At 51.9% G+C, this 25018-nt stretch overlaps 1 protein-coding gene and 1 long non-coding RNA gene across 4 annotated transcripts; both read left to right on the top strand.

Annotated features, from left to right (window-relative positions):
- The first annotated feature begins 1109 nt into the window (after nt 1-1109).
- On the top strand, nt 1110-3341 carry LOC119103416 (uncharacterized). Of its 3 annotated transcripts, none has more exons than XR_005094760.1 (4): nt 1110-1192; nt 2006-2230; nt 2621-2748; nt 3218-3341. It is a non-coding gene; the product is annotated as an uncharacterized LOC119103416 (long non-coding RNA). The 3 variants fall into 3 exon arrangements; XR_005094759.1 differs by having other exon boundaries at nt 1133-1196; XR_005094761.1 differs by having other exon boundaries at nt 1151-1206.
- A 497-nt stretch (nt 3342-3838) lies between these two features.
- LOC119102692 (poly(A) RNA polymerase GLD2-like) lies at nt 3839-10237 on the top strand. Its single transcript, XM_037226149.1, has 7 exons — nt 3839-3853; nt 4135-4300; nt 4800-4943; nt 5453-5581; nt 7450-7630; nt 9496-9611; nt 10065-10237. Exons 1-7 carry the CDS (start codon nt 3839-3841, stop codon nt 10235-10237), a joined length of 924 nt encoding a protein of 307 aa, XP_037082044.1.
- Nucleotides 10238-25018: the final 14781 nt, after the last annotated feature.

Here is a 25018-nt window from a genome sequence, read left to right as displayed (position 1 = left end):
CGCCTCGGAGATGGCAATGGTGATAACTTCGTCAGCGACATCACGGTTGCTGGCTAGCATGGCCGCCTGACTGCTTGACGGTACTCTGGCCTCAACTGAGCTCTCGTTGTCCTCGGATCGTACCCTGTACAAGTGTACAGCGAACCTCGCGCAGCGCTGAGACGGCCGAGGCTCCGAAGACGCTAGAGAGCATTACAGATCGTTCACAATTCCCAAGATAGCAAAGGTGCTGCTGAAATGGGGTCGAAGCATGTTAGCACTGCTGCTGTGTTCAATAAACTTATCTAGATAAAGTTAACGGGGATATGGGCTTTGTCGTGCAAAGGCTACACAGTCCAGTGCTTTTAAAGGGTAGGAAATGGGTTAAGAGATCAGTGTTGGCGGATCAGAGAAGCAGAGGGATAGCAGCCTTCCCCAGCCATGCACGCACTTAAAAGCATATCCCCACAGGCCGAGTGGAAAGAAGCAAGGTGGAAATGGTGATTTTCCCCGATCCTAATGCAAAGACTTCTCAGTGAATCCACCTCAAATGTTTTGTGCTTTGAAATAGTCAGAAGCGACCGACAGAAAAAGATGGAGCGTCTTGAAAGTGTAGTATTTCAGGAGCCTTCTGGTTGTAAAATGCATCTAATGTCATCCAATAACCATATGACATGTGTGTTATGGGCCTTGAAATGGCAGGACAGGGCATAATTAATGGGATAAGCCGTTGTAGAGAACTTTAACGGATATACGTAGGCATATTGCAGACTACATATCTGAACTTGGACCTATGTGCTACATCACATGGGGAATGAAGAGAGGCAATTCCATTGTTTCACATGTGGACGTTGCGTGGATTTGTCCCATGCCTATCATACACGTGGTGGCGAGCCCCTATTTGACCTTGACATTTCCATGCGCATTTCCTTATCAGCAGAACTATAGACAGAAAATGTATTTGGTGGTCAATAAAAGGCCCGGTCTGAATTGTCTCTCCAGCACATTTCCGTTATCCGCCGCTATCCAAACACAATTCTACTGAAGGCGCGATCATTGCGTGGGGATCAAAACAAAAGAAGAAATGCTCATCGTACGCTGGCAGCTGATATTCTCTTCAGCTGATCCTTGGTGACGCATGTGTGGGGGTGGCATCGACTGGTATCATTGCCCTGCCGTCGTCTGGCGTTGGGTTGCACTTGTTTTAAAAGTGGTGGGTACGTGGTGGTAGGTCGCAGGAGTGTTACAGCGCATTTCTGTCGTTTTGGTTTGTGGAAGTGTGGGGCAGGGGTATGATGTGCAGCTTAGACACCAAAGTTAATGGCTTGGCTTGCGGCGTGGGGAATTATGATATGCTGTCTATTCCTATATCATTCAGACCCAAGCCGGTATCCCTCCGTACCTTTTTCTGGGAAACGAGTCCGGACTATCTTGAAAAGTTGGGTCTGGGCAATTTTGATTCCATCATATATCTAATTTCATTGGATATGTTGGAATGAGTTGATTGATAGATGAGATAGGCATGCCAAATAGATTGGTGCATACTGCATGGTTCATAAAACAGTCCAGGAGGGTTGGGTACTTAGATTCTTGCCACTCTGAAAATTGAACTTCATTTGGTTTCAATTGGTTGTGTTGAAAACAAAAGTAGTCCACTCAGCTCAAAACCTGTTATCATTTCACTCCTGTGATGTTGGTGGGTTGAGTAACCATAAATTTGCTGCCATTTCATGCATTGCATGCCACTTAAATGCTGAGGTTTTATGCAAGTCCTTTTCTTTAAGGTGTTGCTTTACTAATGTCAGTTCATTTTGGATGGCATTGTTTGGGTATGAAAGGGCTTGTTTAGTGTGTGCAGTAAATGGATATTTAATTGAAAAAGTAGGTTATGTATATTTTCAAAGATCTTCCCCAGAAGGATGGGAATTTAACCTCACGTGAGCCAAATTTGATTTGCTCATATTTCTTACTTGCCTTATGCCTGTTATACCAATCTCATCACTTATGCACGCCATTCCATTTTCAGGCATATGTATTAATAAGGCAAGATATCATGTCCTGGAAGAAGCTAGACATGTGAAATTGAAGAAGTAAACTCTTCTTGTCTAAATCCTTTGTGTGTCTGGGAATGCAGGACATTTGACTTTGTTTTCAAAGTCTGGCTCTGTTCAATCCATTCAGAAACCCTCAGAGAGCTTTTCACTGTAGCATCATGTACAGAAGCTGGCCTCAACAATGGATGGTTTCTCAGGTAAAAGATGTCAACACTGTAATTGCCTACCTTCTGTATCTTCAGACAATCATGTAATATTCTGTTTTACTTTTATGGTGAGATTGAGCATAGCATTGTTTTCACTCCTGGTTTATCTTTTGTTTTCAAACTCTGTTATTGCTTTTTAAATCTGGTAACTGGTTGACCAGGATGGCTGGAGGTTTCAGGATTCCAGAAGTCTGTATTATTTTTTTTTTTAATGGCATGGATAGCTTCCCAAGTATGGCATATGCCACACACTCAATATTTTGGACCTGTAAGTGACTCAAGACCTGCCATGAAAGAGATACCCAGCAGCATGAATGAGGTTATGCTATATAACTGACTTGTAAAGTGACAGTGATATGGCTTGTCTGGTCCCTGTTGCAGAGCATTGGTCTTGCATCCCCACCGCCTGCCATCCCATATATGCGTCCTGGATCTCCATACCACCGGCTGGCCCCCAGGCCATATGGAGAATTGGAGATGATGAACTACCTCTGGCAAAATGTTCTACGGTGAGATGCATCCTTTGCCTCATGGGGTGATTGTGGAACAGTTATGCCGTGAAATTTTGCTTACCTTATAACAGGACTGCTTATAACTGCAAAGAGGAACAGCTGCATAGCATGCCACCTGTATTTGCTATTGTGTGTGAGGCAATGAAACACATTTAAGAAGATATGGCATATTAAGGAGATATGAGATGCTGGGTGTGCCTGGCCTCAGTGTGCGGCCTCTCGCTGGCGCTGGCCACCACTGCCCCTCTCGTGGCTGCTGTTCCCTCGCGCGCCCGACCTCAGTGTGCGACCCCTCGCCGGCACTGGCCGCCACCGCCCCTCTCGTGGCTGCTGTTCCCTCGCGCGCCCGACCTCAGTGTGCGACCCCTCGCCGGCACTGGCCGCCACCGCCCCTCTCGTGGCTGCCTCTGCCTGGCGTGCCCGGTCGTAGTGAGCTGCCTCTCACCGGTGCCCGCCGCCTCTGCAGGCCGCGCCGCCGTCCGCCGCCGTCGACCGCCGGCTGGGAGCGACACGACGACTCGGAGTCGGACGGCGGTTACGGCTCGCGGCCGACGACGCCGACGTCGGCCGGCGCGCGCCGCCAGGGCACCAAGCGCGGCTGCCCGGAGCCAGTCAGCCCGGCGCGCGACCAGCGCCACAAGCGCGGCCGACGCGCCGGCGCGCTCGGCTCGCCCGGCGGCCGCGGCGGCGTCGACACGGTACGGCCGCTGCGGCACGCGGGAGATGGGTAGAGCTGAAGCTGTAAAGGTAAAGAGTGTTCCGCAACCTTGATCAGTTTGTCGAAATTGGCGGGCGTTGCTGTGTGGATATGGAAAGGAGAAAATATACATGAAGTGTTTTGATGTATTTTGTACGAGTGTCCACGTGACATTTCTGCGTCGTGATCGGGGGATTTTCAAGTACCTAAGAGTCATAGGTGAATCAGTAGCCATTGTGTGTGATACTGATGTCTTGTCTGTGCCTTAGGTGTCCGACCAGATCAAGAAGATTTTCGAATCTTGCCGCCAGGATGAAGTTGTGTACAAGAATAAGCTTGTCCTCAGGGATAAAGTACGGGAGGCACTACGGGTATGTGCACGTGGTAGCCATGCGTCAATATGTGGTATGTCTGGCCCTTGTTTGGGGGAGGAGGAAGTAGTTCTACAGTAAATTCTCATCTCGTAGAGCATTTTCATTTTTCGAGATTACTCCCATGCATTTCTTGCATCCAAGCACTGGAGGAGAGTGAAGTGAGTCGCAAGAGGTCATGCGATCATTTGAATGCCGTTTTGTCAGGACCTGTACCAGCGCTGTGAACTGCACCGGTCCACGTAACGCGTGCGCCGTCAGGACCTGTGCCAGCGCTGTGAACTGCACAGGGTCACGTAACACGCGCGCCGTCAGGACCTGTACCAGCGCTGTGAACTGCACATTGTCGGCTCGTCGTGCACGGGCTTCGCGTGCGACACGAGCGACGTCGACATCTGCCTGTTCCTGACCGAGTCGCGGATCGACCAGCAGCACGACGCCACGCGCATCCTGACGGAGGTGGAGCGGCTGCTGGCCAAAGGTCAGCGGAGCGAGCCGTCGCGTGCGCGTCGGCTCCACGCAGCGCCGGCTGCTGTGCGGTGCATGCTGGTATGTCGCGAGTGAATTGCTGGTGCCACCTCTTGAACTTGAGGCCTGGCAGTCTCTGCATCCAGAGTTGATGTCTAAGCAGGCTGCTTTAGTCGTACGTTTTTGACTGAAGTTCTCTGTGCAGTTTACTGTTTTATAACACGCCTATCGGCATTGCTGCTTTTCTGTGGTGAACCGTGTAGTGGAATGGAATAAGCACAGATTGGTACCAAGTCTCTAGAGTGTCTCTTTGGGCGAGGTAGAACACCGTACGGTCGGTCCGAGCAAAGGGGGGGGGGGGGGGGGGGGGGAAGGAGGTTCGGAAGCCTGGTGGCACATAATGCCATCGGATATTAGCATTTGACTGTACTCGGCCGCGCCAGGCGGTACTGCGCCGCGGCTTGAGCGTGCTGCGTGCCGTAATGGACAGTGTGACGCGTGCCGCCCCGCAGACCCGGACTACCGGATGGAGCTGATCCGCGCCAAGGTGCCGATCCTGCGCTTCCTCTCCGTCTCCACCGGCATCCAGGTGGACCTCAACTGCAACAACCTGGTGGGCATCCGCAACACCCACCTGCTGCAGTGCTACTCGGGCGGTGAGTGGTGCCTTCGGCTGGCGCGGTGCGCCAGCCGACCCGCGCCTGGTGCCGCCGGTGAGCCTCTGGCGGAGCGACGGGTGGGACAGGGGCTTCGGGACCCGCTGGCGCCGGCCAGCCCGCGCCAGGTGCCGCTGTTGAGCCTCCGACGGAGCGGCGGGCGGGCCGGGGCTTCGGGACCCGGTGGCGGGTGCCGCTGTTGAGCCCCCAACGGAACGGCGGGCGTAGCGGGGGCTTCGGGACCCACTGGCACCGGCCGACCCGCGCCCGGTGCCGCCGGTGAGCCTCCGGCAGAGCGGCGGGCGGGACGGGGCTTCGGGACCCGCAGGCGCCGCTTGGCTTCGCGGCGCGGCCGGGTCAGCACGGCCCGTCCTGGGCTGGGATCGCTGCTCAGAACCTGCCGGCGCCCGCTGGTGTCGTGCGCGGCGTGCAGTGTGCGGCGACTACGCCGTCCGTGTCGGGCCGGCCGCCCGTCGGCTGATGGCGCCCTCGGCCGGTCTCTGTTGCAGTGGACGAGCGGGTGTGTCCGCTGATCGTCATAGTCAAGCTGTGGGCGCAATCGCACGACATCAACGACGCCTGCCGCGCCACCCTCAGCTCATACTCTCTGGTGCTCATGGTCATACACTTCCTGCAGTGTGAGTACCGCGCGGCAGGTGGCGCCGGACCGGTCGGACTCTGGCGGCGTGCCTCCAGCCGACTGGTGTCGGCGAGGTCAGTTTTGTGGCGACGTCCTCCGCGCGTCGCGTTTTGTTCGTGCCGTGTGCAGCTTCAGGTCTCATGCTCTTGTGTAACTCGTGACGCGTGACATCAACGCGAACTGGCGGGGCCCCGGCGCGTGATATATAAGCACATGATGCTAGTCATTGCCTGCGTGTCTGCTGTGAGAGATGGCATGGTTTCAGAATTATAGTCTTCATAATGCTGCCAGTTTTGGTGATATGTTTCTCGTTGTAGGCTCATCTTTAAGCAAGGCATTGCTACTGGGGCTATATTTTAAGGGGCAAGGCTATTTCCGGATCTGGCCATCAGTTCTTCGCTGCTTCCCGCCGTGATATAACATTTCCCGATCTGTTCACCAGGTGGCGGCACTGTCATACCTTGTCCGCTAGGCAAAAAAGTGGTCGCGTTTTCCTGCCCGTCCGCCAGGTGGCCGAGTGTTTCCTGATCTGGCCGCCAGGTGGCCTTGCCCTTCCGCCGGCAAGCGTCGCCGGCTCCCGGACCCAGTTCTTCATTCACTTAACACCTAGGCTCCATCCATTGAGGAAGCAATGTATGGCGTCAAAGATGTAAACTAGTGACGAACACCTCGCGTTCAAAATGTGGGCATAAGTAGAATCAGCTGATTCAACCCCATGGAGACATACGCCGCGCAGGAATGGCGCTCTCAAACATTCTTCCAATGAACATTACTTGGCAAGTTCTGTGGCTAAAGGCATCATTGGGATCACACTATCCACATGTGATCGAGACGTGCCTAATTGCCGGACAAGCAAGACCGTCAACGGCATATAGACCGTTGCCATGTGTTGCTGCCTTAACATCGATGAATCAGTTGCAAACATATGCACGTACTTCGCCTCTCGTCTGGGTAGGGAATTGGCCTGGGCGTGGACGTCATAGGAAAGGAATGGGCATACCCTGAAGGAAGGTTTAGGCTTCCACTTGCCAAGGAAGAACGGGTTCCCGAAGCACATCCTTCATTGGTAGATGGAAGCTCATGCCCTGTTTCGGGTAAACCCGTTTATGACGCCACGGCCCAGGCCTATTCCCTACTCGGCCGAGAGGTAAACTTAGGGCTTTGTTTACAAGCAAGTTTTCACTGTTGACACACAACGCCTCTTGGTGTTCCGTGCACTGCTGACGTTCTTGTATGTCTGGCAGATATGCGGTCTCAATCTCATGTGGATTTTCGTGCTGCTTGTTCCACCATTTGCTCAATGCTTCTGCACTACATTAATAAGGTATTAAGATGTCTAAAATTGAAGCGAACCACACTGCGCAGTCTGCTGCAACCATTCTTTTCGATCCAAGTTGAACACTGGGAAGTGCATAAACCAATCTGATCCATCGCATCAGATTGTTACGACGTGAAGCGTTATATTTACTTTACATTTGAAGCTGCATAGTTGTCGTTACAAGAGATTTCCACTTTTTCTGAACGCCTCACTTTATCATTTGAAACTGTCGATGGCACTTGGATAGTGTGATCGGCAATGATGTCGGGCCACACACCTTGCCAATAACTGTCCATTGGAATGATATTCAAGTGCGACATTCCTGCGCGGTATATGTCTACATCAGGTTAAATCAGCCGATTCGTTTGTGCCCATATTTTGAATTTCATGCGTTCTTTATTGGCTTATATTTGTGATGCCACCTCAAGGGCAGACACTGGGGCGCGAGCCAATGAGAAACCGGGCCCTGATAAATCGCTGGGCATTCCACAGACTACTTCCCAATCCGTCCGCCAGGCAGCCTCACTGTTTCTCGCTCCGTCCGCCAGGCGGCGTGCGTCCGGCCGTGCTGCCGAACCTGCAGCGGATGTGCAAGGCGAAGTTCCGGCCGGGCCAGCCGATCCGCTCCATCCCCAAGGACGACTGCGTGGCGCACGTGGCGTCGCGCAACACGGACAGCCTGGGCCAGCTGTTCCTCGGCTTCCTGCGCTACTACGCCTACGAGTTCGAGTCAGTGTCGCCCGCCCCGCTGCCGGGCCACTTCAGTCCACCGCTTCATCCTAACTCCGCGCTGCGTCTCGTTGTCAACTGGCTTGCCGCGGCCGTCCGTCGCGAGCCGGCCTCGGCCGCGCTGGCGGCCACCCCACCCGAGCGCCCGCCAACATCCAACGAGCGGTCCTGTGCGGGGAAAGCCCAAGTTGCAGAGCTCTGCCACGAAGGTCGCAGTAGTGTTCCACCACTCACCTCTTCTCTTAACTCCATGGCTCTGGAATGACCAACGCTGTCCGAAAGTGCTCCAATCCAAGCCAGACCAGACCAAGCCAGTCAGTGCTAGTGGAGCCTAGCGTCGGCACTAAAGCGACAGCAACAGTACAGCGTTAGTACGACAGCTAATTTTTCTGCCAGGAGAATACCTGCCATGCAATGTTGCGACACGGGTGCCCCGTGCAAGGATGGCCCTTTTAGTCACTCGGCAGCAATAATTTTATGGGCTGCATGGTGTTGTCTTTGGGTCGCTGTCCCCACATCTGCGTCACGTCCGACCCACGTCTGCCCCACGGTGATGACCTGCCCGGCGCTCCGCCACATGAACCACGGAGGCGACGGACCCCGGAAACCCGTCTGCCGGTTAATACGATACACTTATCACAAGCGTTGGACGAGACGGGAGCCAGAGTGTGTGGGGGGCCTGCTCAGCTCGGATCCGTCCCAAGCAGTCACGGCGGCTGGGTGCGTGGAGAAAGGCGGACTCACTCTGGTCGGGCGCCCTCTGTCGGGGATCGCCGCTGTCTGCTGAGGAGTGGCGGGCGCTGTGGCTGGCTGCCGGCGGCCGTCAGGGCTGGCTGCCGGCGGCCGCCAGGGCTGGCTGCCGGCGGCTGCTAGGGCTGGCTGCCGGTGGCCTCTGGGGCTGGCTGCTGGTGCCGCTGGAGCTGGCTACCGGCGCCGCTGGGACTGGTTTCAGCCAGCAGCAGCCACCGCCGGGCCTGGGTCAGAGGCATGCGCGTGTACGGGGATGGGTCCGGGGTACATGACCGATGTGACGTGTCGTCAGCCGTGGATAGCGCCGTCGGGGCCATCGTGCCGTTGGAATAGAGGTTGATCGGTGTGCTGGCGCTCCCTAGTGCCGAACAGGGGCCTGGGAGGCGGCACACAACCGGCGCCAGGCGCAGCGAGCGCTGGCGGTGTCCGGCTTCGACAATGAATGGACACTTGCCATTGAAACACTTCACGTGTTGCCACCCCGTAGCCCAGTTGATCCGAGTGCCGGACACCTGGCCACCAGTGGCAGACAGCATTGGCTGGTGTTCTAAGATTAGCGTCGGGGTACTGGAATCGTCATAGACCGTTATTTGACACCCGGCTTTGGGAGGGTCATACTGGCACGGGGTGCTAATTTTTCCAGGGGCATGTGGTGCCTGTTGATCGCTCAGTCGAAATTGTCTGTTCAAATGCGATGGCCCCTCTGGTTGTGGAGATCGTGATTTGTGCGACATGCCGTGCTGAGCAAGGACGCTGATTCTGAATATCATCATCCCCCATGTCCCACCTCCTCCCTCAACTGAAGGTGTCATTCTCGCGCAGTGGAAAACGTTCGTGTACATCGCTAGTACCCTAGTAGCGTTTGGTATTTTGGAGCCCAAACATTTGCTCAGGAGAATGATGTTGGAACACTATTCTCGCAGGAGGAAGAAAACGTACCTGATTTTGATACGATTTTGTGTGCAGAGTAGCTCGTTGCCGGGGAGATTGGTTGGGCTTTGAAGCTCGACTTCTCCTGGCTGGTTAGACCGACGGTGGTTCACAAATGTTTACACCATGTGACCTCTCCAAGCCCATGTGGAGACCCCCGCACGCCATTATACGTCCTCTGTCAGTTTCCAGACGCAAGTGGCGTCCGTGAGGACGGCGTCGTATCTCCACAAGTACCAGTGCCGCGCCGTAGTGGCGTACAATAACGCGCCGGGCATGTGGAAGTACGTCTGTGTCGAAGGTAAGACCGCAGGCGAAGGTGTCGGGGTGCTCCGGGGGGGGGGGGGGGGGGGGAGGCGCAGCAGCGGACCGGTCTGGCGAGCTCGGAACGTTGGTAAAGTTTCGCGGTTAAGGCCTCAGCATTGAATTTGCGCGCTGAGTTACATGTTTTGGGATTCGAATGAGGTGGACACAGTGCCCATGACTTGGCGGATGGGTTGCTTTCGCCCCGTGGCACGGCGCTGGAGAGCGGACGTCAACTCCCTCCCAGGAGAGGGTCAGCTCCCTTCAGCGGGACCAATCAAACAGCTGTGAGGTGGCGTGCGTGCGCAAGCATATTGCATTTCCAACCTGTGTAGACGTACGGCGTTAACGTGTTGGCGGTTTTGCGTGGATCACAGAGCGTGACCGCGTCAATTCTGTGCCGCCGTGAACCGAGAACAGCTGCTCACACCGGCTCGGCCCGCGCCGACAGAGCCGTTCGACCTGACCAACACGGCGCGCGCCGTGCACAAGTACGATGCGTTCGAACGCATCCTGCGCGCCTTCGTCGACAGCTACCACGCGCTGGCCAACGCCGGCCACCTGGCCCAGGCGTTTGGCACCAAGGGGCGCGCGCTGTTCGACGATGAGACGTGCAAGGCGTAGCCCGCCCTCCCGACGGTGGCGCCGCCCGGGCGCCCGGGCGGCGGTATCGCGAACTAGATCTACCTGAAATTAGCCGTGCTGCGCGGGAATTTAGCATGTATTATGTGATCCCTGCACCTATTCCGTGCGCGCGGCGCCAGGCGCCTGTGTGACCGAGTGATACCGGCTGCTGTGACGAGAAGGGCCGCGTGAGGGGCGGGGCGTAAGATGACTGCCTGGTGGGGCTGGCACTGAGGGGTATCCGTGGTACAAAGACAAATGTTGGACCATCCACGCGCTGCTGCTGGGCGGTGTTGGCTCCGTGTTGCAGCACGATTGTTTCGTTCTTCCAGGTTTTAGTGTCGATTATCGCTAAATAAAAGAGTTTATGTGGAAAAGACGGTTTTCTGAGGAATGCTATGAATCGTGTCGGGGTTAAGCCTGTGGTAAAACAGGACAGTTGTCTATTATTCCGCGTTGATGCGTCGTCACTTCTGAACATGTATAGAATGAGGATTCTGAGGCCTGAATTGATCATATGGGCTTCTGCACTTGTAACGGCTGGACGCAACCAGAGCCTTGATAAGGGAGTGGCGGGGGGGGGGGGGGGGGGGGGGGGGGGAGGGAGCGGAATCGACAAACGGTCGCCTAATGTTGATCCACCTCTAATAGAAAACAACTTCACCAATCACGGCCCCTGCAGTCGTAATCGCGATCTCATTCGCATCCCCTTGATTTCGAGGGTTGCGAGTTTCCGTTGCATTGGTATGTTAACCTTCTTTTGCTGAACAGAAGCCAAAAGACGTCGGGAAATGCAATGATAGTTTTCTCAAGTCAATAAACTGAAGGAAACTGCATACTGCAAGAATGCTCAACCGGCTGCACGCAATAAACTGTTGATGCTGCTCATTTTACAATGGCTTAATGGACCCATTCGAAGCTGCTCGCATTCGGACTCTTCGCCATAAGTTTTCTGGATTCGACAGAAATGCTGGGGACCCCGTGAACCTAGATTGTAGGTCGAAATGGGGTTAAAAACTTGTATTAACATGGCCAACACGCCCAACCCAGGTTTTTCGGGACATGGTCAAGCTTCGTTTAAGACTGACAAAGGCAGAATATGCAACATAGTTCTGAAGATGCGCGCTCGCAGCCCTCAAGTCTTGCGAACACTGACGCCTGACGTTATAGTCTCTAACGCCGAGGGGTATCGGCTCCGTGGCTAAAACTAAGTGGCGGCCAGCGGGCGGACGAAAATTACGGCGCGTTTGAAAGAAGTGCCTTCGCACGTTTTAGGACATCAAACCGTACGTGTAGGTGTACGTGTGCGTGCTGGCGTGTATTTCACCTGCGCTATTTGTAGATTGATGCTAGGAATGGATTGACATTGAGAGCACCGCCAGCTGGTTCTGGAATCTGTTGGTGAAACTAAACAGCAAAGGTAGAATCTATTTTTGTGCCGCAGAAACTGTTATTCTGTCCAGAGGACTACCTCGAAGTTATACAGGCGACATATACGCCCAAGCTAATCCTGAACGACCATAACTCGCGCCCTGCACCCGCTTCCTGGTGTTAGTCGCGGCGACCAGCTCCGTTAGGTTTTACGGAAACTACAACACCCGTCATTCATATTCTTGCCCCTAAGATTGCGAGCACGCAAGCTCAAAACTTGCGTATATAATTTATTTCACTAATCAATTCTGCAAACGATTGCATGTCCTCAAACAAACATAAGTTGTCTTTTTTCATTTTAGACGTCATTTCGATTCATTATTAAACACTAATGAGACCCCTCATCATTTTCCGGGCAAGAGGCCCCTTGAGTAGAGCGGTAGGGGACACAGGACCCTTCCATTGTCTCATGGTGGTCTCTCATAAGTACTCATATCTCCTTATATTGGCAAACGCCCTGACCAACGCAACAGGCCCTCTTGGCTTTCGGGGCCTCTTCCCTGTCCATGCTCAGCAAATGTTCCCGTGATCAACTCGGGTACTCTTGCCAACACAGGCACTGTGGTCTCCTGACGGACACAGGGGCCCGTCATTGTCTTAGGGGCCCCGATCAATCCAAATTGCGGGCCCCGGCCTTGTTCATACTTGGGAAATGGGCCTTCAGGGTTCAGACTGACATGTAGCCGGCTGCTCGGTGTTTGTGGCCTCTGACGAAAATACAGACCCGCATTATTCTAGGGGGTCCGCAATCGGCGCAGGAGGCCCTCTGCATGGCATTAGAGGTTCCGGCCGCACGGGCTGGGGTCCTTAATGTGCCGGATCGCGAGCCTTTCGGCCCCCAATCGGGGCATTGATCACAGGCCCCGAGAGGCCACTTGGCCCCTCTTCGAAACTCCGCAACCGTTATCCCCGACCGACCTGGGGCCTCTTGCCAACATAGGACCCCTGTTTGGCAATGTGGCCGCTGGCCGATACCGGTAGCCTCTTATTGGAAGGGGCTCCGATCAAGTAAACCGTGGTCCCCAGCCTTATCCCTACTTGGGAAACGGTCCCTCAGAATAATGGTCCCTCCTCGGGCCCCTTGATGTGTCCTCCGGCCAGCACTTCATTTCCTTTGCGTCATTAATTGTATGTGCTGTTGGGCCCTTTGGGGCACTGGGGCCGGCGTGCTGAAAGTGTAGTGGTTAACGCATCTACGTGAGGCACTGCGAGTTTGAGGAACCAGAGGTGCGGGGTTCGACTCTCCGCGCTGTCCGCCCTTCCTTCCATGGTAAGAGGCGGGCGACGCTATATAGCCTCAACAGCTGAGTGCGTCGTAAAACCTCAATGGCTGCCCGGGCACTGGGGTCCAAGGGGGAGGATGCATGTGCCCCACGTGTCTTCGCCCCTGCCTGTGCTACTGGATGACGGCATCACAGGGGCACGAGTCAGGCGCGCACGCATGGTTTTTGTAAAGGGGAGAGCGGTTATGGGTTAATGTTGTTTTTTGGGAGACCTTTCAGAGTTGTGCGCATAATTTGATTGAGCCTTGGGGGAAGTGGGCAGGATCAGTGCGCAGGGCCAATCAGGCTTTACGTCAAAATCTGGTGCTATTTGTCCGCGTCGTCTGGTGGTTGGGATATATATATATATATATATATATATATATATATATATATATAGAGATAAATGTGCACCTGTTTTGAATTGACGTGGCGGAGGGAGGGAACCTTGCTGAAACAATGGAAGGATGGATTGCAGTTTTATATCAGACGTCAATTAACTGCTTAAAAACGTGATTAAACACGCCACTTTCATCGAGGTGTAAGTATGCATACGAGCAGAGGATTTTACCGGGCAATGTAGGCATTCGCGGTCATGGAAGCATCATTTGCGGAAGTGCTAACTTCAAAAGAAAATAATTGGCATTAGGGTCGCCGTTACTGATCCCTCCTTAGGTTTACAAGTGCTTCCCTTATGGTACTGTCTAGTCTGACCTTGAACTTGTATTCATGTATTTGTATTCTTTAATTTGGCTCATACTTTAATTTGAAGCTTCTCTGCACTTGGTTTGGTGAGATCCTAAATAGGGTTCTGGGATGCTGCCATCTGCCCACAGACAAAATAGGGCCAGACAAGCCCGCTGTGTATGTATGCTTGTTTTATTAGCGCGCCTCCCCGTGGGGATGGCGTGCGCACGTTCTCGTGCGTTCTCTCGCCTCGTATGTAGGCACGTTCTCGGTGAGCTTGGAGCACCTAGGTACCTAGTTTTGTCGGCATTGGTTCTCGTTGACTGTGGATACGCCTCTGCCTATGTATGGGGCGCTCTCCTTACCCCACGGTTACGGGTGCCCCTCTACAGGCTGCGGATACGCCTCCGCCTATGTATGGGGCGCTCTCCTCATCCCACGGTTACGAGTGCCCCTTTACAGACTGCGGATACGCCTCTGCCTATGTATGGGGCGCTTTCCTCATCCCACGGCTACGAGTGCCCCTCTACCTGAATCTAGGCGCAAACTACCATTGCATTTGTTGCGCCATTACAACCCAACAACCAGTTACCTAAATCTAGAGGTGGTCGGGGTTTGCTTAGGCTCGGGGCACCTGCAGTGCATTAGGCTGTGCAAGGTCATGTGGTTCAAGTCGTTTTATCAGGTGCCGTTTTAATGCAGCATTGCAATACCAGTGAAATAGAGCCGGCTCCATTTGATAAACGTGAGAACTAAAAATAATATGCTAACTGCGAATATGAGCCGCGTAACACGCATCGAAACCGCGCCAAGAGGCCGACATCCGAGCGTGGCACTGCCACGTGATCTCTACTGTCGGACACGGAGGAACACGAGCCACTGTAAAACGGCAATGAAGTGGTTTGATCAGTGCAGTAGCAGTTGTTCACGTAAGCTCGATAGCGAGTCTTGGGTCTGCCTGCTTTTGGGCGCTTTCAAAGTTGGATAACTACAGTCTCTGGCCTGTATCAACACTGTCCAGGCAATAGATGCGCTAGTATCGACCTGGAAGCGCCAAAAGTGGCCTTTCTCAAAGCCGGTCTCGAACACAACCCGCTCTCGTCAAAACCGGCAAGTAAAATCTCATGAGAACTCTGTAGGCGTGAAAGGCAGCTCGCTGTGACCAATTCGCACCCCAAATTGTGTTTCAGTTAGTTGCGATTACGGTAAGCGAGACAGTAACCCACTGTCAGTTTGCAGATTTTATCGGCTGAAGCGGTAGGTTTGAGAAGATGTTAAGTTACACGCGCAGCCAGGCAATTTCCGGGCAATGCAATCGATGCATTGGCCCACAACTGCCATACCAATGAACGGCGGACATGCAGTGCACTGGCATGACCTGTTCATTCGGACTTCCATACACAGCTAGCTCCAATCGCTTAAGTTTTGATGTCATCCACATGATGGTAGTCTCCTTTTTATCCTAGCTTGACCCCCGCCGGACAAACCACAAGGCATCGCACCGGTGGGACGAAGAGCAGAAAGTTTCCCCAATCTCTTGGCTCAGAGGGACTCTTTCCACCTTTTGCCAGGGGTTGTCTCTCTATAGTTACAATAATGGTGCGGAGTTTTGACTTAAACACGCAACGTTATGGTCCTGTGGGAGAAAAGGGGGTAGTGCCTTTTCAGTAGTGGCACTCTCAAATATGGCAGCGCGTTCGACCACAGGCGGCACAGGAGGAAGGGGGCAGACGGGGCCCCCTGCTGGCGGGAAGCACGGGTGAGAGTATGATGTAATCCCCTCAAAATTTTGGCAGGCACATTTTGTTCAAACTGAAGACTTCATAGGTTTCGTACACTACCAAAATTCGAATCAAGCAGACCGCAGCAACTGAGCTAGAGGGTGCTAAATTGGGTTCAGGAGACCCTTTTCTGCATCAAGAGGCCCACTTCTCGGTCCGAAAGACTGCCTTTATGAGTTAGGTAACTCATGATATAGATCGGAGAGCCCAATTTTGTGCCAGAAGGTCCTTTGCTGCGTAGGGAGGCTCCTGTTATGAACTTGAAGGGACCCTTCTTTTTGTCAGATGGCTTAATCTTGAACAGGATCTTAATCTTGAACTTTCACGCATCAGATGACCATAGTTTCTGATCAGAATGCCCTGCTCTTGGATAGCAAGTCCTTTGCTGGATCTGGAGGCCGCTTCGTGGATCGGAACAGGATACCTATATGTGCATCAGGAGACCCTTTTCAGGAACAGGAGACCCTGTTTTTTTTAGTTCCTTTGGTGTTCTGGAAGGCTCTTGTATTAATCGGAAGGCCTCTATTCTGGATCGATTTATTGCCGACGTTTATCTATATGGATACTGATACATGCTTAGTTCGATAAGGAGGCACGTGCCCCGGTGCCCTGCCCTGCATTGCCGCACTGCCCAGGAGTGTCTGTTAGGATGCTTTATTTTGTCCAGGAGGCCCAGTGGAATATCCTGTCCTACCCAAACTCAAAATTCGTGGCGTTGTCCTTGCTTTCGGACGTAGCGTTGTGACTCAGTCAGCTGAACAGCACTCTGCTAAGTGCAACACTTCGGGCTCTGTTCGGGATACACATACACTTGCAGGAATATCCGCCTCGTTTTTAAAGCGTAGATATGGGGAATGTTTCGGATATGTTGAAACTCTTTAGTGTACTTTTTAATTTCGCTGAGCAAACGCCGCTAGTTACATTCGCGATGAAGCACGCGGACCAAACGATGGGGCACTGTGATTGCTTTCTTACAGCTTACGTCTGCCAGTCCTTTGCAGTTTTCGTTTCTTAGTATCTTGTGTGCAGAGCCATCATTTGAACAGGGGAGTTTGCGAGTTCGGGGGCCGGTTTAGTAGGATTAGGCGCTTTGCAACATGCATGGGACAAGACAACAATGGTGGTCATACTCTGTGATTGCTGTTGCTTTGTAAGATTGATTTTCAAGATTGAACCTACCCGTTTCATAGGTTTTTCTGTGTTAAATCAGTCGCTGAGTGAAAAACTTGATGACGTAAGCCAAACCAATTAAACAGCTGCAAACTGCCAAGCCCAAAAACAGAGTAAAATCCAGTGAAAGCAATTTAATTGCAGTGGATCTCACTGATCTGATACACACACATCAACGCATGCGTTCGGACATGCCTTGCCGGTCACCACCATCATCAACATTGTCGCTTACGAGCAGCGTCACGCCCGGCACCCAGGGAGTCAGCCGCGCTGAGGAGCGAGCTCGTGGCCCGCGTTCGTTGAACACGAAATCCAGCAGTTGACAACGTCCGCCGTCACCAGCGTCTGCAGCTCCCTAGCCGTGGTGTTCAAAGCGCGTGCGGCCGCCGCCGGCGCCGCACGCCATCTGGCGGCGGCGGCGCACCTGGGGCGGCGCGCCGGCGGCGTGTGACGGCGCGCCGACGAGAGCCAGACGGCGGCGGCGCGCCGTTTTGACAGCGCGCGTTAGCTGGCGGCCAGCTGGCGGCAGCGGCGGCTGCGCCCCGAGCGCTGTGCCAGGGGACTGCGCGGCCACCACCGTACGGTAGCATGTCGAATATTGTGTGCAAACTTGACGCTACGTAGCGCTCCCCCCCCCCCCCCCCCCCCGCCTCTAAGCAGCTATAACGGCTAGAACGCGTGGGTACCGTGTTTGATTCCCAAGCATGGTAGCCTAAAATGTGATGCAACCCCAGTATGAGATCACTCGCAGCGCTCTCACAACGGGGGGGGGGGGGGGGAGTCTCTGGCAGCAACAGGGATCTCGATAACGAACGGGCGTGTTGTTTGACAGCTTGATCAGGTCTGGAAAGTACCAACTATCACCGCCAAGTCGATGGTGGGAGGTGAGCGGGATGCACCTGCTACATTCAAGACTGGAATGTGTTGTGTTTCGTCGAGTGGAGCAACAGTGCTGACATGCTATGGAGGACGAACCGCCGTGAACGTTCAACAGGTTTTGTGGTCGGTTGCTGGTAAATGCATAGTGATAAATTATGGCCGCAAGAATTTGATGGAAGTACGGAGAAAGAGGGAGAGAGAGAAAAAAAGAGAGAGAGAGGGAGGGAGGAAGGGAGGGAGAGTGAGTGAGTGAGTGAGTGAGTGAGTGAGTGAGTGAGAGAGAGAGGGAGAAGATACAGAGATAGACAAAGGAAAACGAAAGTGAGGTGTGCGGCTCTTTGCTAAAGGCTTTATCAGCATTCGCGTTTTACAAGCGAATACGGACAAGCGTTCAACCCATGTCTGACCAGAAGGCAGTGCCAAGATAGAAAAGTTAAAGATCCTTCGAAAAGGCGCGTCACCACCGGCGGTTTAGAACATGCCCACACTCGGCATGATGTACCGCTGCTGGCGTCCGTCATTCGGCTGGGGCCTGCGTCAGAAACGCTCACCGAGACAGATAGGCAAATTTCTGAACAGTTAAGGCAAAAGGGCAACAGCAATGTTGTCGCATCAAAAACGTGGTCGAGCAAATTCGTTTGCGAATCCATGGTTGTGCAGCTGGCTTGGAGAGCCGGCCGGCGCCCCGCTGTTGTGACGCACACCGTCATCGCTTATGACAGGCATCATCGCTGGCAGCAACACAACTTCAAAGCAGCTGCAGATGGCGTCGGGTGATTCATTAATGATTTGTGGCCAGGTGTCCAACCAGGGAGTGAGATAATCACTAAAGTCTAATATGTGATCAAACGCGTCGAGAGGGCACTATCAGAGCTCGTATCCTTTAGTTTAAATATCCTTGTCAATTTGTTGTGACTAATACTGGTTTACTCTGGTCCTCGAGGGCCTGCGGGCATCCATAATGGGTGCCCACAGTCTGTCGTCTTTTCTTAGTCTAAATCCTCCGAGGTCCCCCTCTCTCGGTTCCTAAATCATTAACATGTGAAAACCAACCGTAGGTCAATATCAGGCGACCAGCTGCAGTACTAATCAATGAGTACATGGTGAAGGTCTCTGATATTGTCAGGCGATTGTATGATAGGCCATCAAGTGTTCAGGATGCATAAACCGCACAGCGAGCAATGGTCACGAAGGCCAAGCAGCCCAGCACATGACCGAAAACCTCTTGACAATCAAGAGCGTCCGAGATATGAGAGCTCCCTGCCGGCTCACGGGCGTCACCATTCTCACGAGATAGGGCCTGTTTTAAAGTGCTTTTCTGAGGACTGGGAGTAATTCTCCCTCCCCCTCCTCCCAGTAACGACCCGGTCTTTTAAGCAGTTCAGGCGCAGACTGTGAGAAAGCTTAACTCGGGGTCACGGTGAATGCATGCGTTCTGTATGGGGATAAGCATTCTCAGACGAGGCGGCTGTTCTGAAATAGGAAAACAAGAAAACGGAAGATGTGCGCAGAGACACTTGAAAGGCCAGGCACATTAACTTGTGTCAGCTGAAATTTGATTGGTGCAGCAGTGTCCGAAATTTGGCCAAGAATATGACCACCAGGGCTTGTTCTGCGCTTCTGGATGATATAAAAGCCCTCAGCTCCTGATTTTTCGGTATTATGAATTCAGAGCGCTTATGCTGCGTTAGCGACCTTCAGTCTACCAGGAGACACTGGCGAAACGACGATAAAACACAAACGTTTGTTTTATCTACAGCACTTAATGTTTCAGTCTGTTGAAACAGGGCTTGAAACGTTAAATGCTGTCAATATTATAGATGTTTTCTCCACAACGTCTTTTAATCAGTACCGTCTGGAATACTGAAGGTTGGTGACTCAACATAAGAACTCTAAACTCATAGTTCTGCTGGATTATATTCTTATTGACTCAGTTTCATGAAAAGCTGCGATCCTCTATCGCGTTAACACAAAACGTATAGACACGTAAGTGAAAAACATGGCATCACGCAAGCAACACTCAATCACACATCGGATCTGCCCTAGTACGCTGGAATTTGTCGGCCGTGGGTCAGATTGTTTCCAGTCACGACGAATTCCCTGAGGAATTTTGGAAGTCAACACGCTTAATCCCTCGGTGCTTTTCTTTTCTTATCCGCAGTATTGGATCAACTTGCGTTGATGACGAATCCTCATAGTTTTGGAGGTCAACACGATGTATCCCTTGGATTTTTCCATGCAACGTCATAATGATAATGCCAGCTTTCGTGGATCTTGGATGTAGCTGACCACTCTCACGGCACCTACGCAGCGCTAGTTACCCGGGAGGGGAAGATAAAGAGCAGCTTCCCATATGTCTCCCTCCCTCACTTCCAGCGCCCGTCCCTGCTCTCTCTGGTTGTCGCGTGATGCACTGTAGAACAGACCCTTGTTTCAGCTTAACACGCCCCCGCGTGGCCGGTTAGATACCCTTTGCTCGGGAGGGGGGTTCAATTTGACCGCCCTGAGATCTCGGAAACTAAAAGAGGTATAGATACCAAATTTACAGGGTGTCTTGAACTGTACGTGAACTCACTTAGGTCAAAGTTTGAGCTTCCTAGGTCATGACCTTCAGGTCAAATAAGGTCAAACAAGGTCAAGTTCCAGGTTCGTCTCTAGAGTGCCCCAAGAACCTAGGCAACTGTTTCTAAGCAAAAAGTCACAGGTCAGTGGTCCTGAGGTCAGCGACCTTGTTTGACCTTTTGAAGGTCATGATGGTCAAAATCATACAAGACCGTTTTGGGTTTTGCATTGGAATAAGCGACAAAGATTACGCTAGGCAGTATGTTCCTAAAACAAAATGTCGACCCGGGTCATCTTAGATCAATGACTTGTTCTGACCTCTAAGAAGTCAATGAAAGACTATAATGTGGTTCCTGCTGTCAACAAATTCGAATGAGCACCACAAACTACCCCATACAGCAATCTCTAGAGTAATAAATCAGGTTGGTTTTGACCTTGGTCTGACCTTCATACCTGACCTTAGGTCAACTTAATTTGCTTATTCAATGTTTGTGGTGCCTAAGAAAGCATCTCAGAGATGTATGGCTCTGTCAAACTCTCCGCTATTGTACCAGATTGGACGATTCCTAGAAATTGCCTTCGCCGAGACCATGTCCTGACTTTGACCTGCCATTGGTCAGTGACCTTACCAGGCACACATTCATTTTCTCGTCAAAAGATCCACTATTCAATTGTCTACAGGTAAGCAAAATTTGGCGCGGCGTAGCCGCGCTGTTCGAAAACCATTCTGGAAAAACCTTCGGGGGGTCAATTTGACCCCCACCCGATCACGTGTCAATGCATCACCGTCTGTGGAAAGCACCAGCCGTACTGTCAGTCTCTATCCATTATTATTTAACCCGCATGATTCAATGGAGTTGAAGTCTTTTTGTACACCCACATGCACCTATTCAATAAGCGCCAACGTTTTTTGCACATCCTCGAATCGGTGGTAGAAGTTAAGGCAGTCAAGGCATGCCGATTTTAGCGATGACTGCAAATGCCTAATTGACTTCTATGCGTCCCAAGCAGTGAAGGTTTTTAGGCTGCACAAATTCCACAGCTCTTAGCCAATTCACCACTCACTCCTAAATTAAGTTTTTGGCAAGAGTCATCCGGCCATCGAATCATTCCTACTGTTTCTTGAAGACACGTGCATGCACAGGCATACACAGGATTTCATATAAGGGGGGGGGGGGGAGGCGGGAAGTGACAGCTAAAAAGTGTTGACCCCCTAGTTTCTGCGTGCCGTAACGCAGCTTTTCACGTTCTGGATTCTATTTGTACTTGTCCACCTGGAATTTTGCACTGTCAACATCTGGACACGTGCATATTGATGCGTGTCATAAATTTGGTAAGGATATATACCCGCGGGGGCTTCTATGTGCGTAGGCCCTGTCTTTGTGCACAATGATCAGTGACTGGCGCTCGGCTCCAGTAGCTCGTGAGGCTTGAATTGTGTTTCTGCCTCCGAGGCCGCAGCGGCCAAAACGAACGCACTAACTCACCACTGGCCATGGCAACAACTTGCCATGATCTAAATTCACATCAGCGGTTTATCAACGGCCACAAAATATCTAAGGAGCGCTTTCCTCTTTCTTTCACTGTCATAACCATACAGTACAGAATGATAATACGGGAGTGCATAGTGAACGAAATGGATCCGACCATTTATAAAACAGCGTGCTAGTGGGCCCGTGTGAAGCTTACGCGCCGGGCTGTACTCGGTTTTCCGTTGGTTATTTCGGCGCATTCTTTTGGATGCTGGAAATTTAAAGCCAGCCATGTTTATTACGTTATTAAGGTTGGCTCATTGCTGTAATACTTCGATAACACGCGGTTCCAGTCCGATCAACAATTCATAGTCCACCGAATGCTAACTGTTGTGATATTTCCCATGCGACAATTGTGGCTACATAATTTATCTGCGCCTATAACGTCCACCATCGTCCTCGATCTGATGTAATCGGCTGTGCTCATCTCTCTTGATGATGAGCGCAGCTCGAAATATTGATTGCCGTCAATGCAATCGTTATGTGGCACATTGCAACGTAATTTAAAGGGAGTGATCCACATTTATATGGGGTTTTGAACTAAAATAGCCATCTTGAAGACCTTTTCGATGCTGTTCACAATCCGGCCCTTCTGGCCTAAGCTTCTCTAGTTTCTGAACTACACATCCGTGAAAATGGGAAGAGGTATATCAGAGAGAGTGTTTCAAAGTCACCTTGACATTCGAACCGTCATAACAACGTCATTCAAATCCTGTCATCACGTAAGCCATGCGACGATCAAAGCCAAAAAATGCAATTGTTGAGGCGTTCATGTATGGCGTTCGTGAGCGCAATTGCCAGATATAACGGCCGTCAGTTGGCTCTCAGTCAGTTGCAGTGCAAGGTACGATGACGTAATGAAATCATGACGCATTGAGGAGCAAATTTACTAAATAGAGAATTGTGCTGTCCAGAGCAGTCTTTTCCACTTAAAAATATACCAATTGGCGTAAGTGAGCTTGTTTTATCTTATCTGATGCCTGCCTCACCATCTTCAAATGTGAAGCATTCCCTTTAATCAGTACCCCTGGTGTATTGCAGGCCGTTCACTCAACATAATATCTTTCAATTCATAATGGCTACATTTTTCGTTTATAAATGTAGCGTAACAGCCTCGCTTCGAGAGGAAGCCAGCACAGACATGCTTTGCACCTCCATGTTATACCCGATCCCTTTTGCAGTCCGTGTTCTTGTGGCCCAGCTGCCCTGGGATGGCCTTTGACTGCAGTAACAAAACGACTTTGTCGATTGTGTCAGCTCGGCCAAAAATATAATTGATGCACTTCAGGGTTTTCACTTTACTCCGGCGGCAATCCGGGGACTCGATTATTCATCAGCACAAAGCGCGCCGTGCCATTCACATGAGACTCAGAAGAAGGCGAAAGCCTTCACGGCACCACCAGAGTTACGATCCGGTTGGCCCGAGGGGGTCGTCAGCCTGCTTGCATCGCAAGGGAATTACCAGACAAGGCTTGGAAATTGCGCCCATTGTCCATTGTCATGCCGGGTGGGCTTGCACAGTCCCATGGTAACGCTCTCCAATGGCGCCTCGTCAGTTACTCTCCTAAAAATGGGCATGTTTGAAGAGCAGCGTGGCTCCGTGATGTTTCACCAACACCCACCAGTACAGCTGTCTAAAAAATTGTATGAGGAGCTTTTCAGTGCTGCAGGCCCCGTGCAGGGTGCGTCTTTGTACTGTCCCTCGCTGGGCATGCTCTTGTGCTTCCTGATGACTGCGCACGAGAGTCTGGGATAGATCGAATCCGTCCAGCCCCCCCCCCCCCCCCGTCACAGCAAATACCAGCTGACGCAGACTAGCATTGGTCACGACACCCAAATTGGAAACATGCTCACTTTGACGTCCTTGGCCAAAAGGCCATGTTCAAAACTGTGCTTGTAAACCTCGGTGATGAACTGTATAGCTTATGGAACATGTTGCAATGGCATGACCTATTTTCATTCCAAAAAGTGTCCATTAAGACCTTGGTAAGTCGAGAGATTCACGATATTGTCAAGCGATTCGGGTTTGGAGAGGGTCAAGCCCACACATATGGCTAAGGAATAGCGAAATGTGAGCGAGAGAAAGCAAACGAGGCGATAAACATGCCTTTTTAAGTCAATCTTTGCATGCGTTACCATCGGATTTCTTAACAACCTTTGCAAACTTTATGAGAGTTATGGACACTCCCTCCAGGCTGCCACTCAGACCCGTGATATGTCTGATACATAGTGGTGCGAATGCTTTCTGCCATTTATAGGCATGAATGGCGTCCGTGCGAATGAGAGTTCATGACTGAAACAGCGGTCAGCGTAAGTCATTTACCAAGAAGAACGTAAGTGGAAGTTTCAACATGTGCTTCACCGGACCACGTGGTATATCGCTGGTACATGACTACATCGGCGTCGGCGTGAGTCAATTGCTAAGAGGTACATCGGTGAAAGTTTCAACATGTGCTCCACCGGACTGCGCGACACATAACTGCATGTAACTGCATGACTGCATAACATAACTACAACCAGTGGTACATGACTACTTAATGAACACAGCATTGGCTTCGGCGTAAGTCATCTGCTGTCAATCTCAGCCAAGCAGCCCCTCCCCGTTGATTAAGGTCCCTGACTTTGGATTTGGGGGCTTGTAGGCTTGGGATCTTATTTCGTACATTGGCGAAAGTCTTATGTCAATGGGAAATCAATATGTCAGTCTCATGCCACTGAGATGCCAGTTCGTAAAGCTCTGGACCCGGTTTCCGCTTGTTTTTTTTTTCAGCTTCTTGCAAGTTGAAGCTTTTGCTTTCCCCAATTGGACTGAAAGACGAAAGTAAAATCGTGGTAAAATTACAACGTTATAGGAAAACGAGTGTGGTCAGATGGCCGGCATGCCAGGGCCTGACAATTTCTATGGCACAACTTTTAAGGAGTTGTGTTCCCCGTTGCTGACAATACATGAGCTTGCGATCAGTAGCTGCAAAGACCGGTGGCGCAGAGTAGATATCGGCGAAGAGGGTGTCCAAAGTAGGTCACTGGTAACAATCTCAACCAAGCAGCCGCTCCCGTTGATTAAGGTCGCTGACCTTGGATTTAGGGGAGGCCTTGTAGGCTTGGGATCTTATTTCGATGCATCGAGCGCCCGTGCGTCTGTTTTAGAAGCTGTGCGGGCGTTTTAAACTGCTCCCAAGTACCCGCGTGGCACCGCTTCCAGGGGGATCACAGCCCCCAAAACGCCCTTACCTGCGCCACTGGCGAAGGTACTGGCAGATCGAACGCACGAGCGCCGTGGCGAGCAGGATCACTCAAGTTTTGAAGTTCCGTCATCAAGCAACATGCACGCGGCAACATGGACGTTCAAGCAGCATGCACGCTGCCTTTGGACTAATTTGTAATGCAACGCGCTTACAATGAAAGACATGCCTGCATGAGCAACATGCTATCAGTTTCTGAACTCGGTGTACCCTGTACTAAATTTACTTCAGTGGA

Source organism: Pollicipes pollicipes, unplaced genomic scaffold, assembly GCF_011947565.3.
Source record: "Pollicipes pollicipes isolate AB1234 unplaced genomic scaffold, Ppol_2.1 Scaffold_5724;HRSCAF=6776_pilon_pilon_pilon, whole genome shotgun sequence".
Lineage (NCBI taxonomy): Eukaryota > Metazoa > Arthropoda > Thecostraca > Pollicipedomorpha > Pollicipedidae > Pollicipes > Pollicipes pollicipes.
Note: the sequence above shows the minus strand (reverse complement) of the source record. Positions and strands in the feature narration are given on the sequence as shown.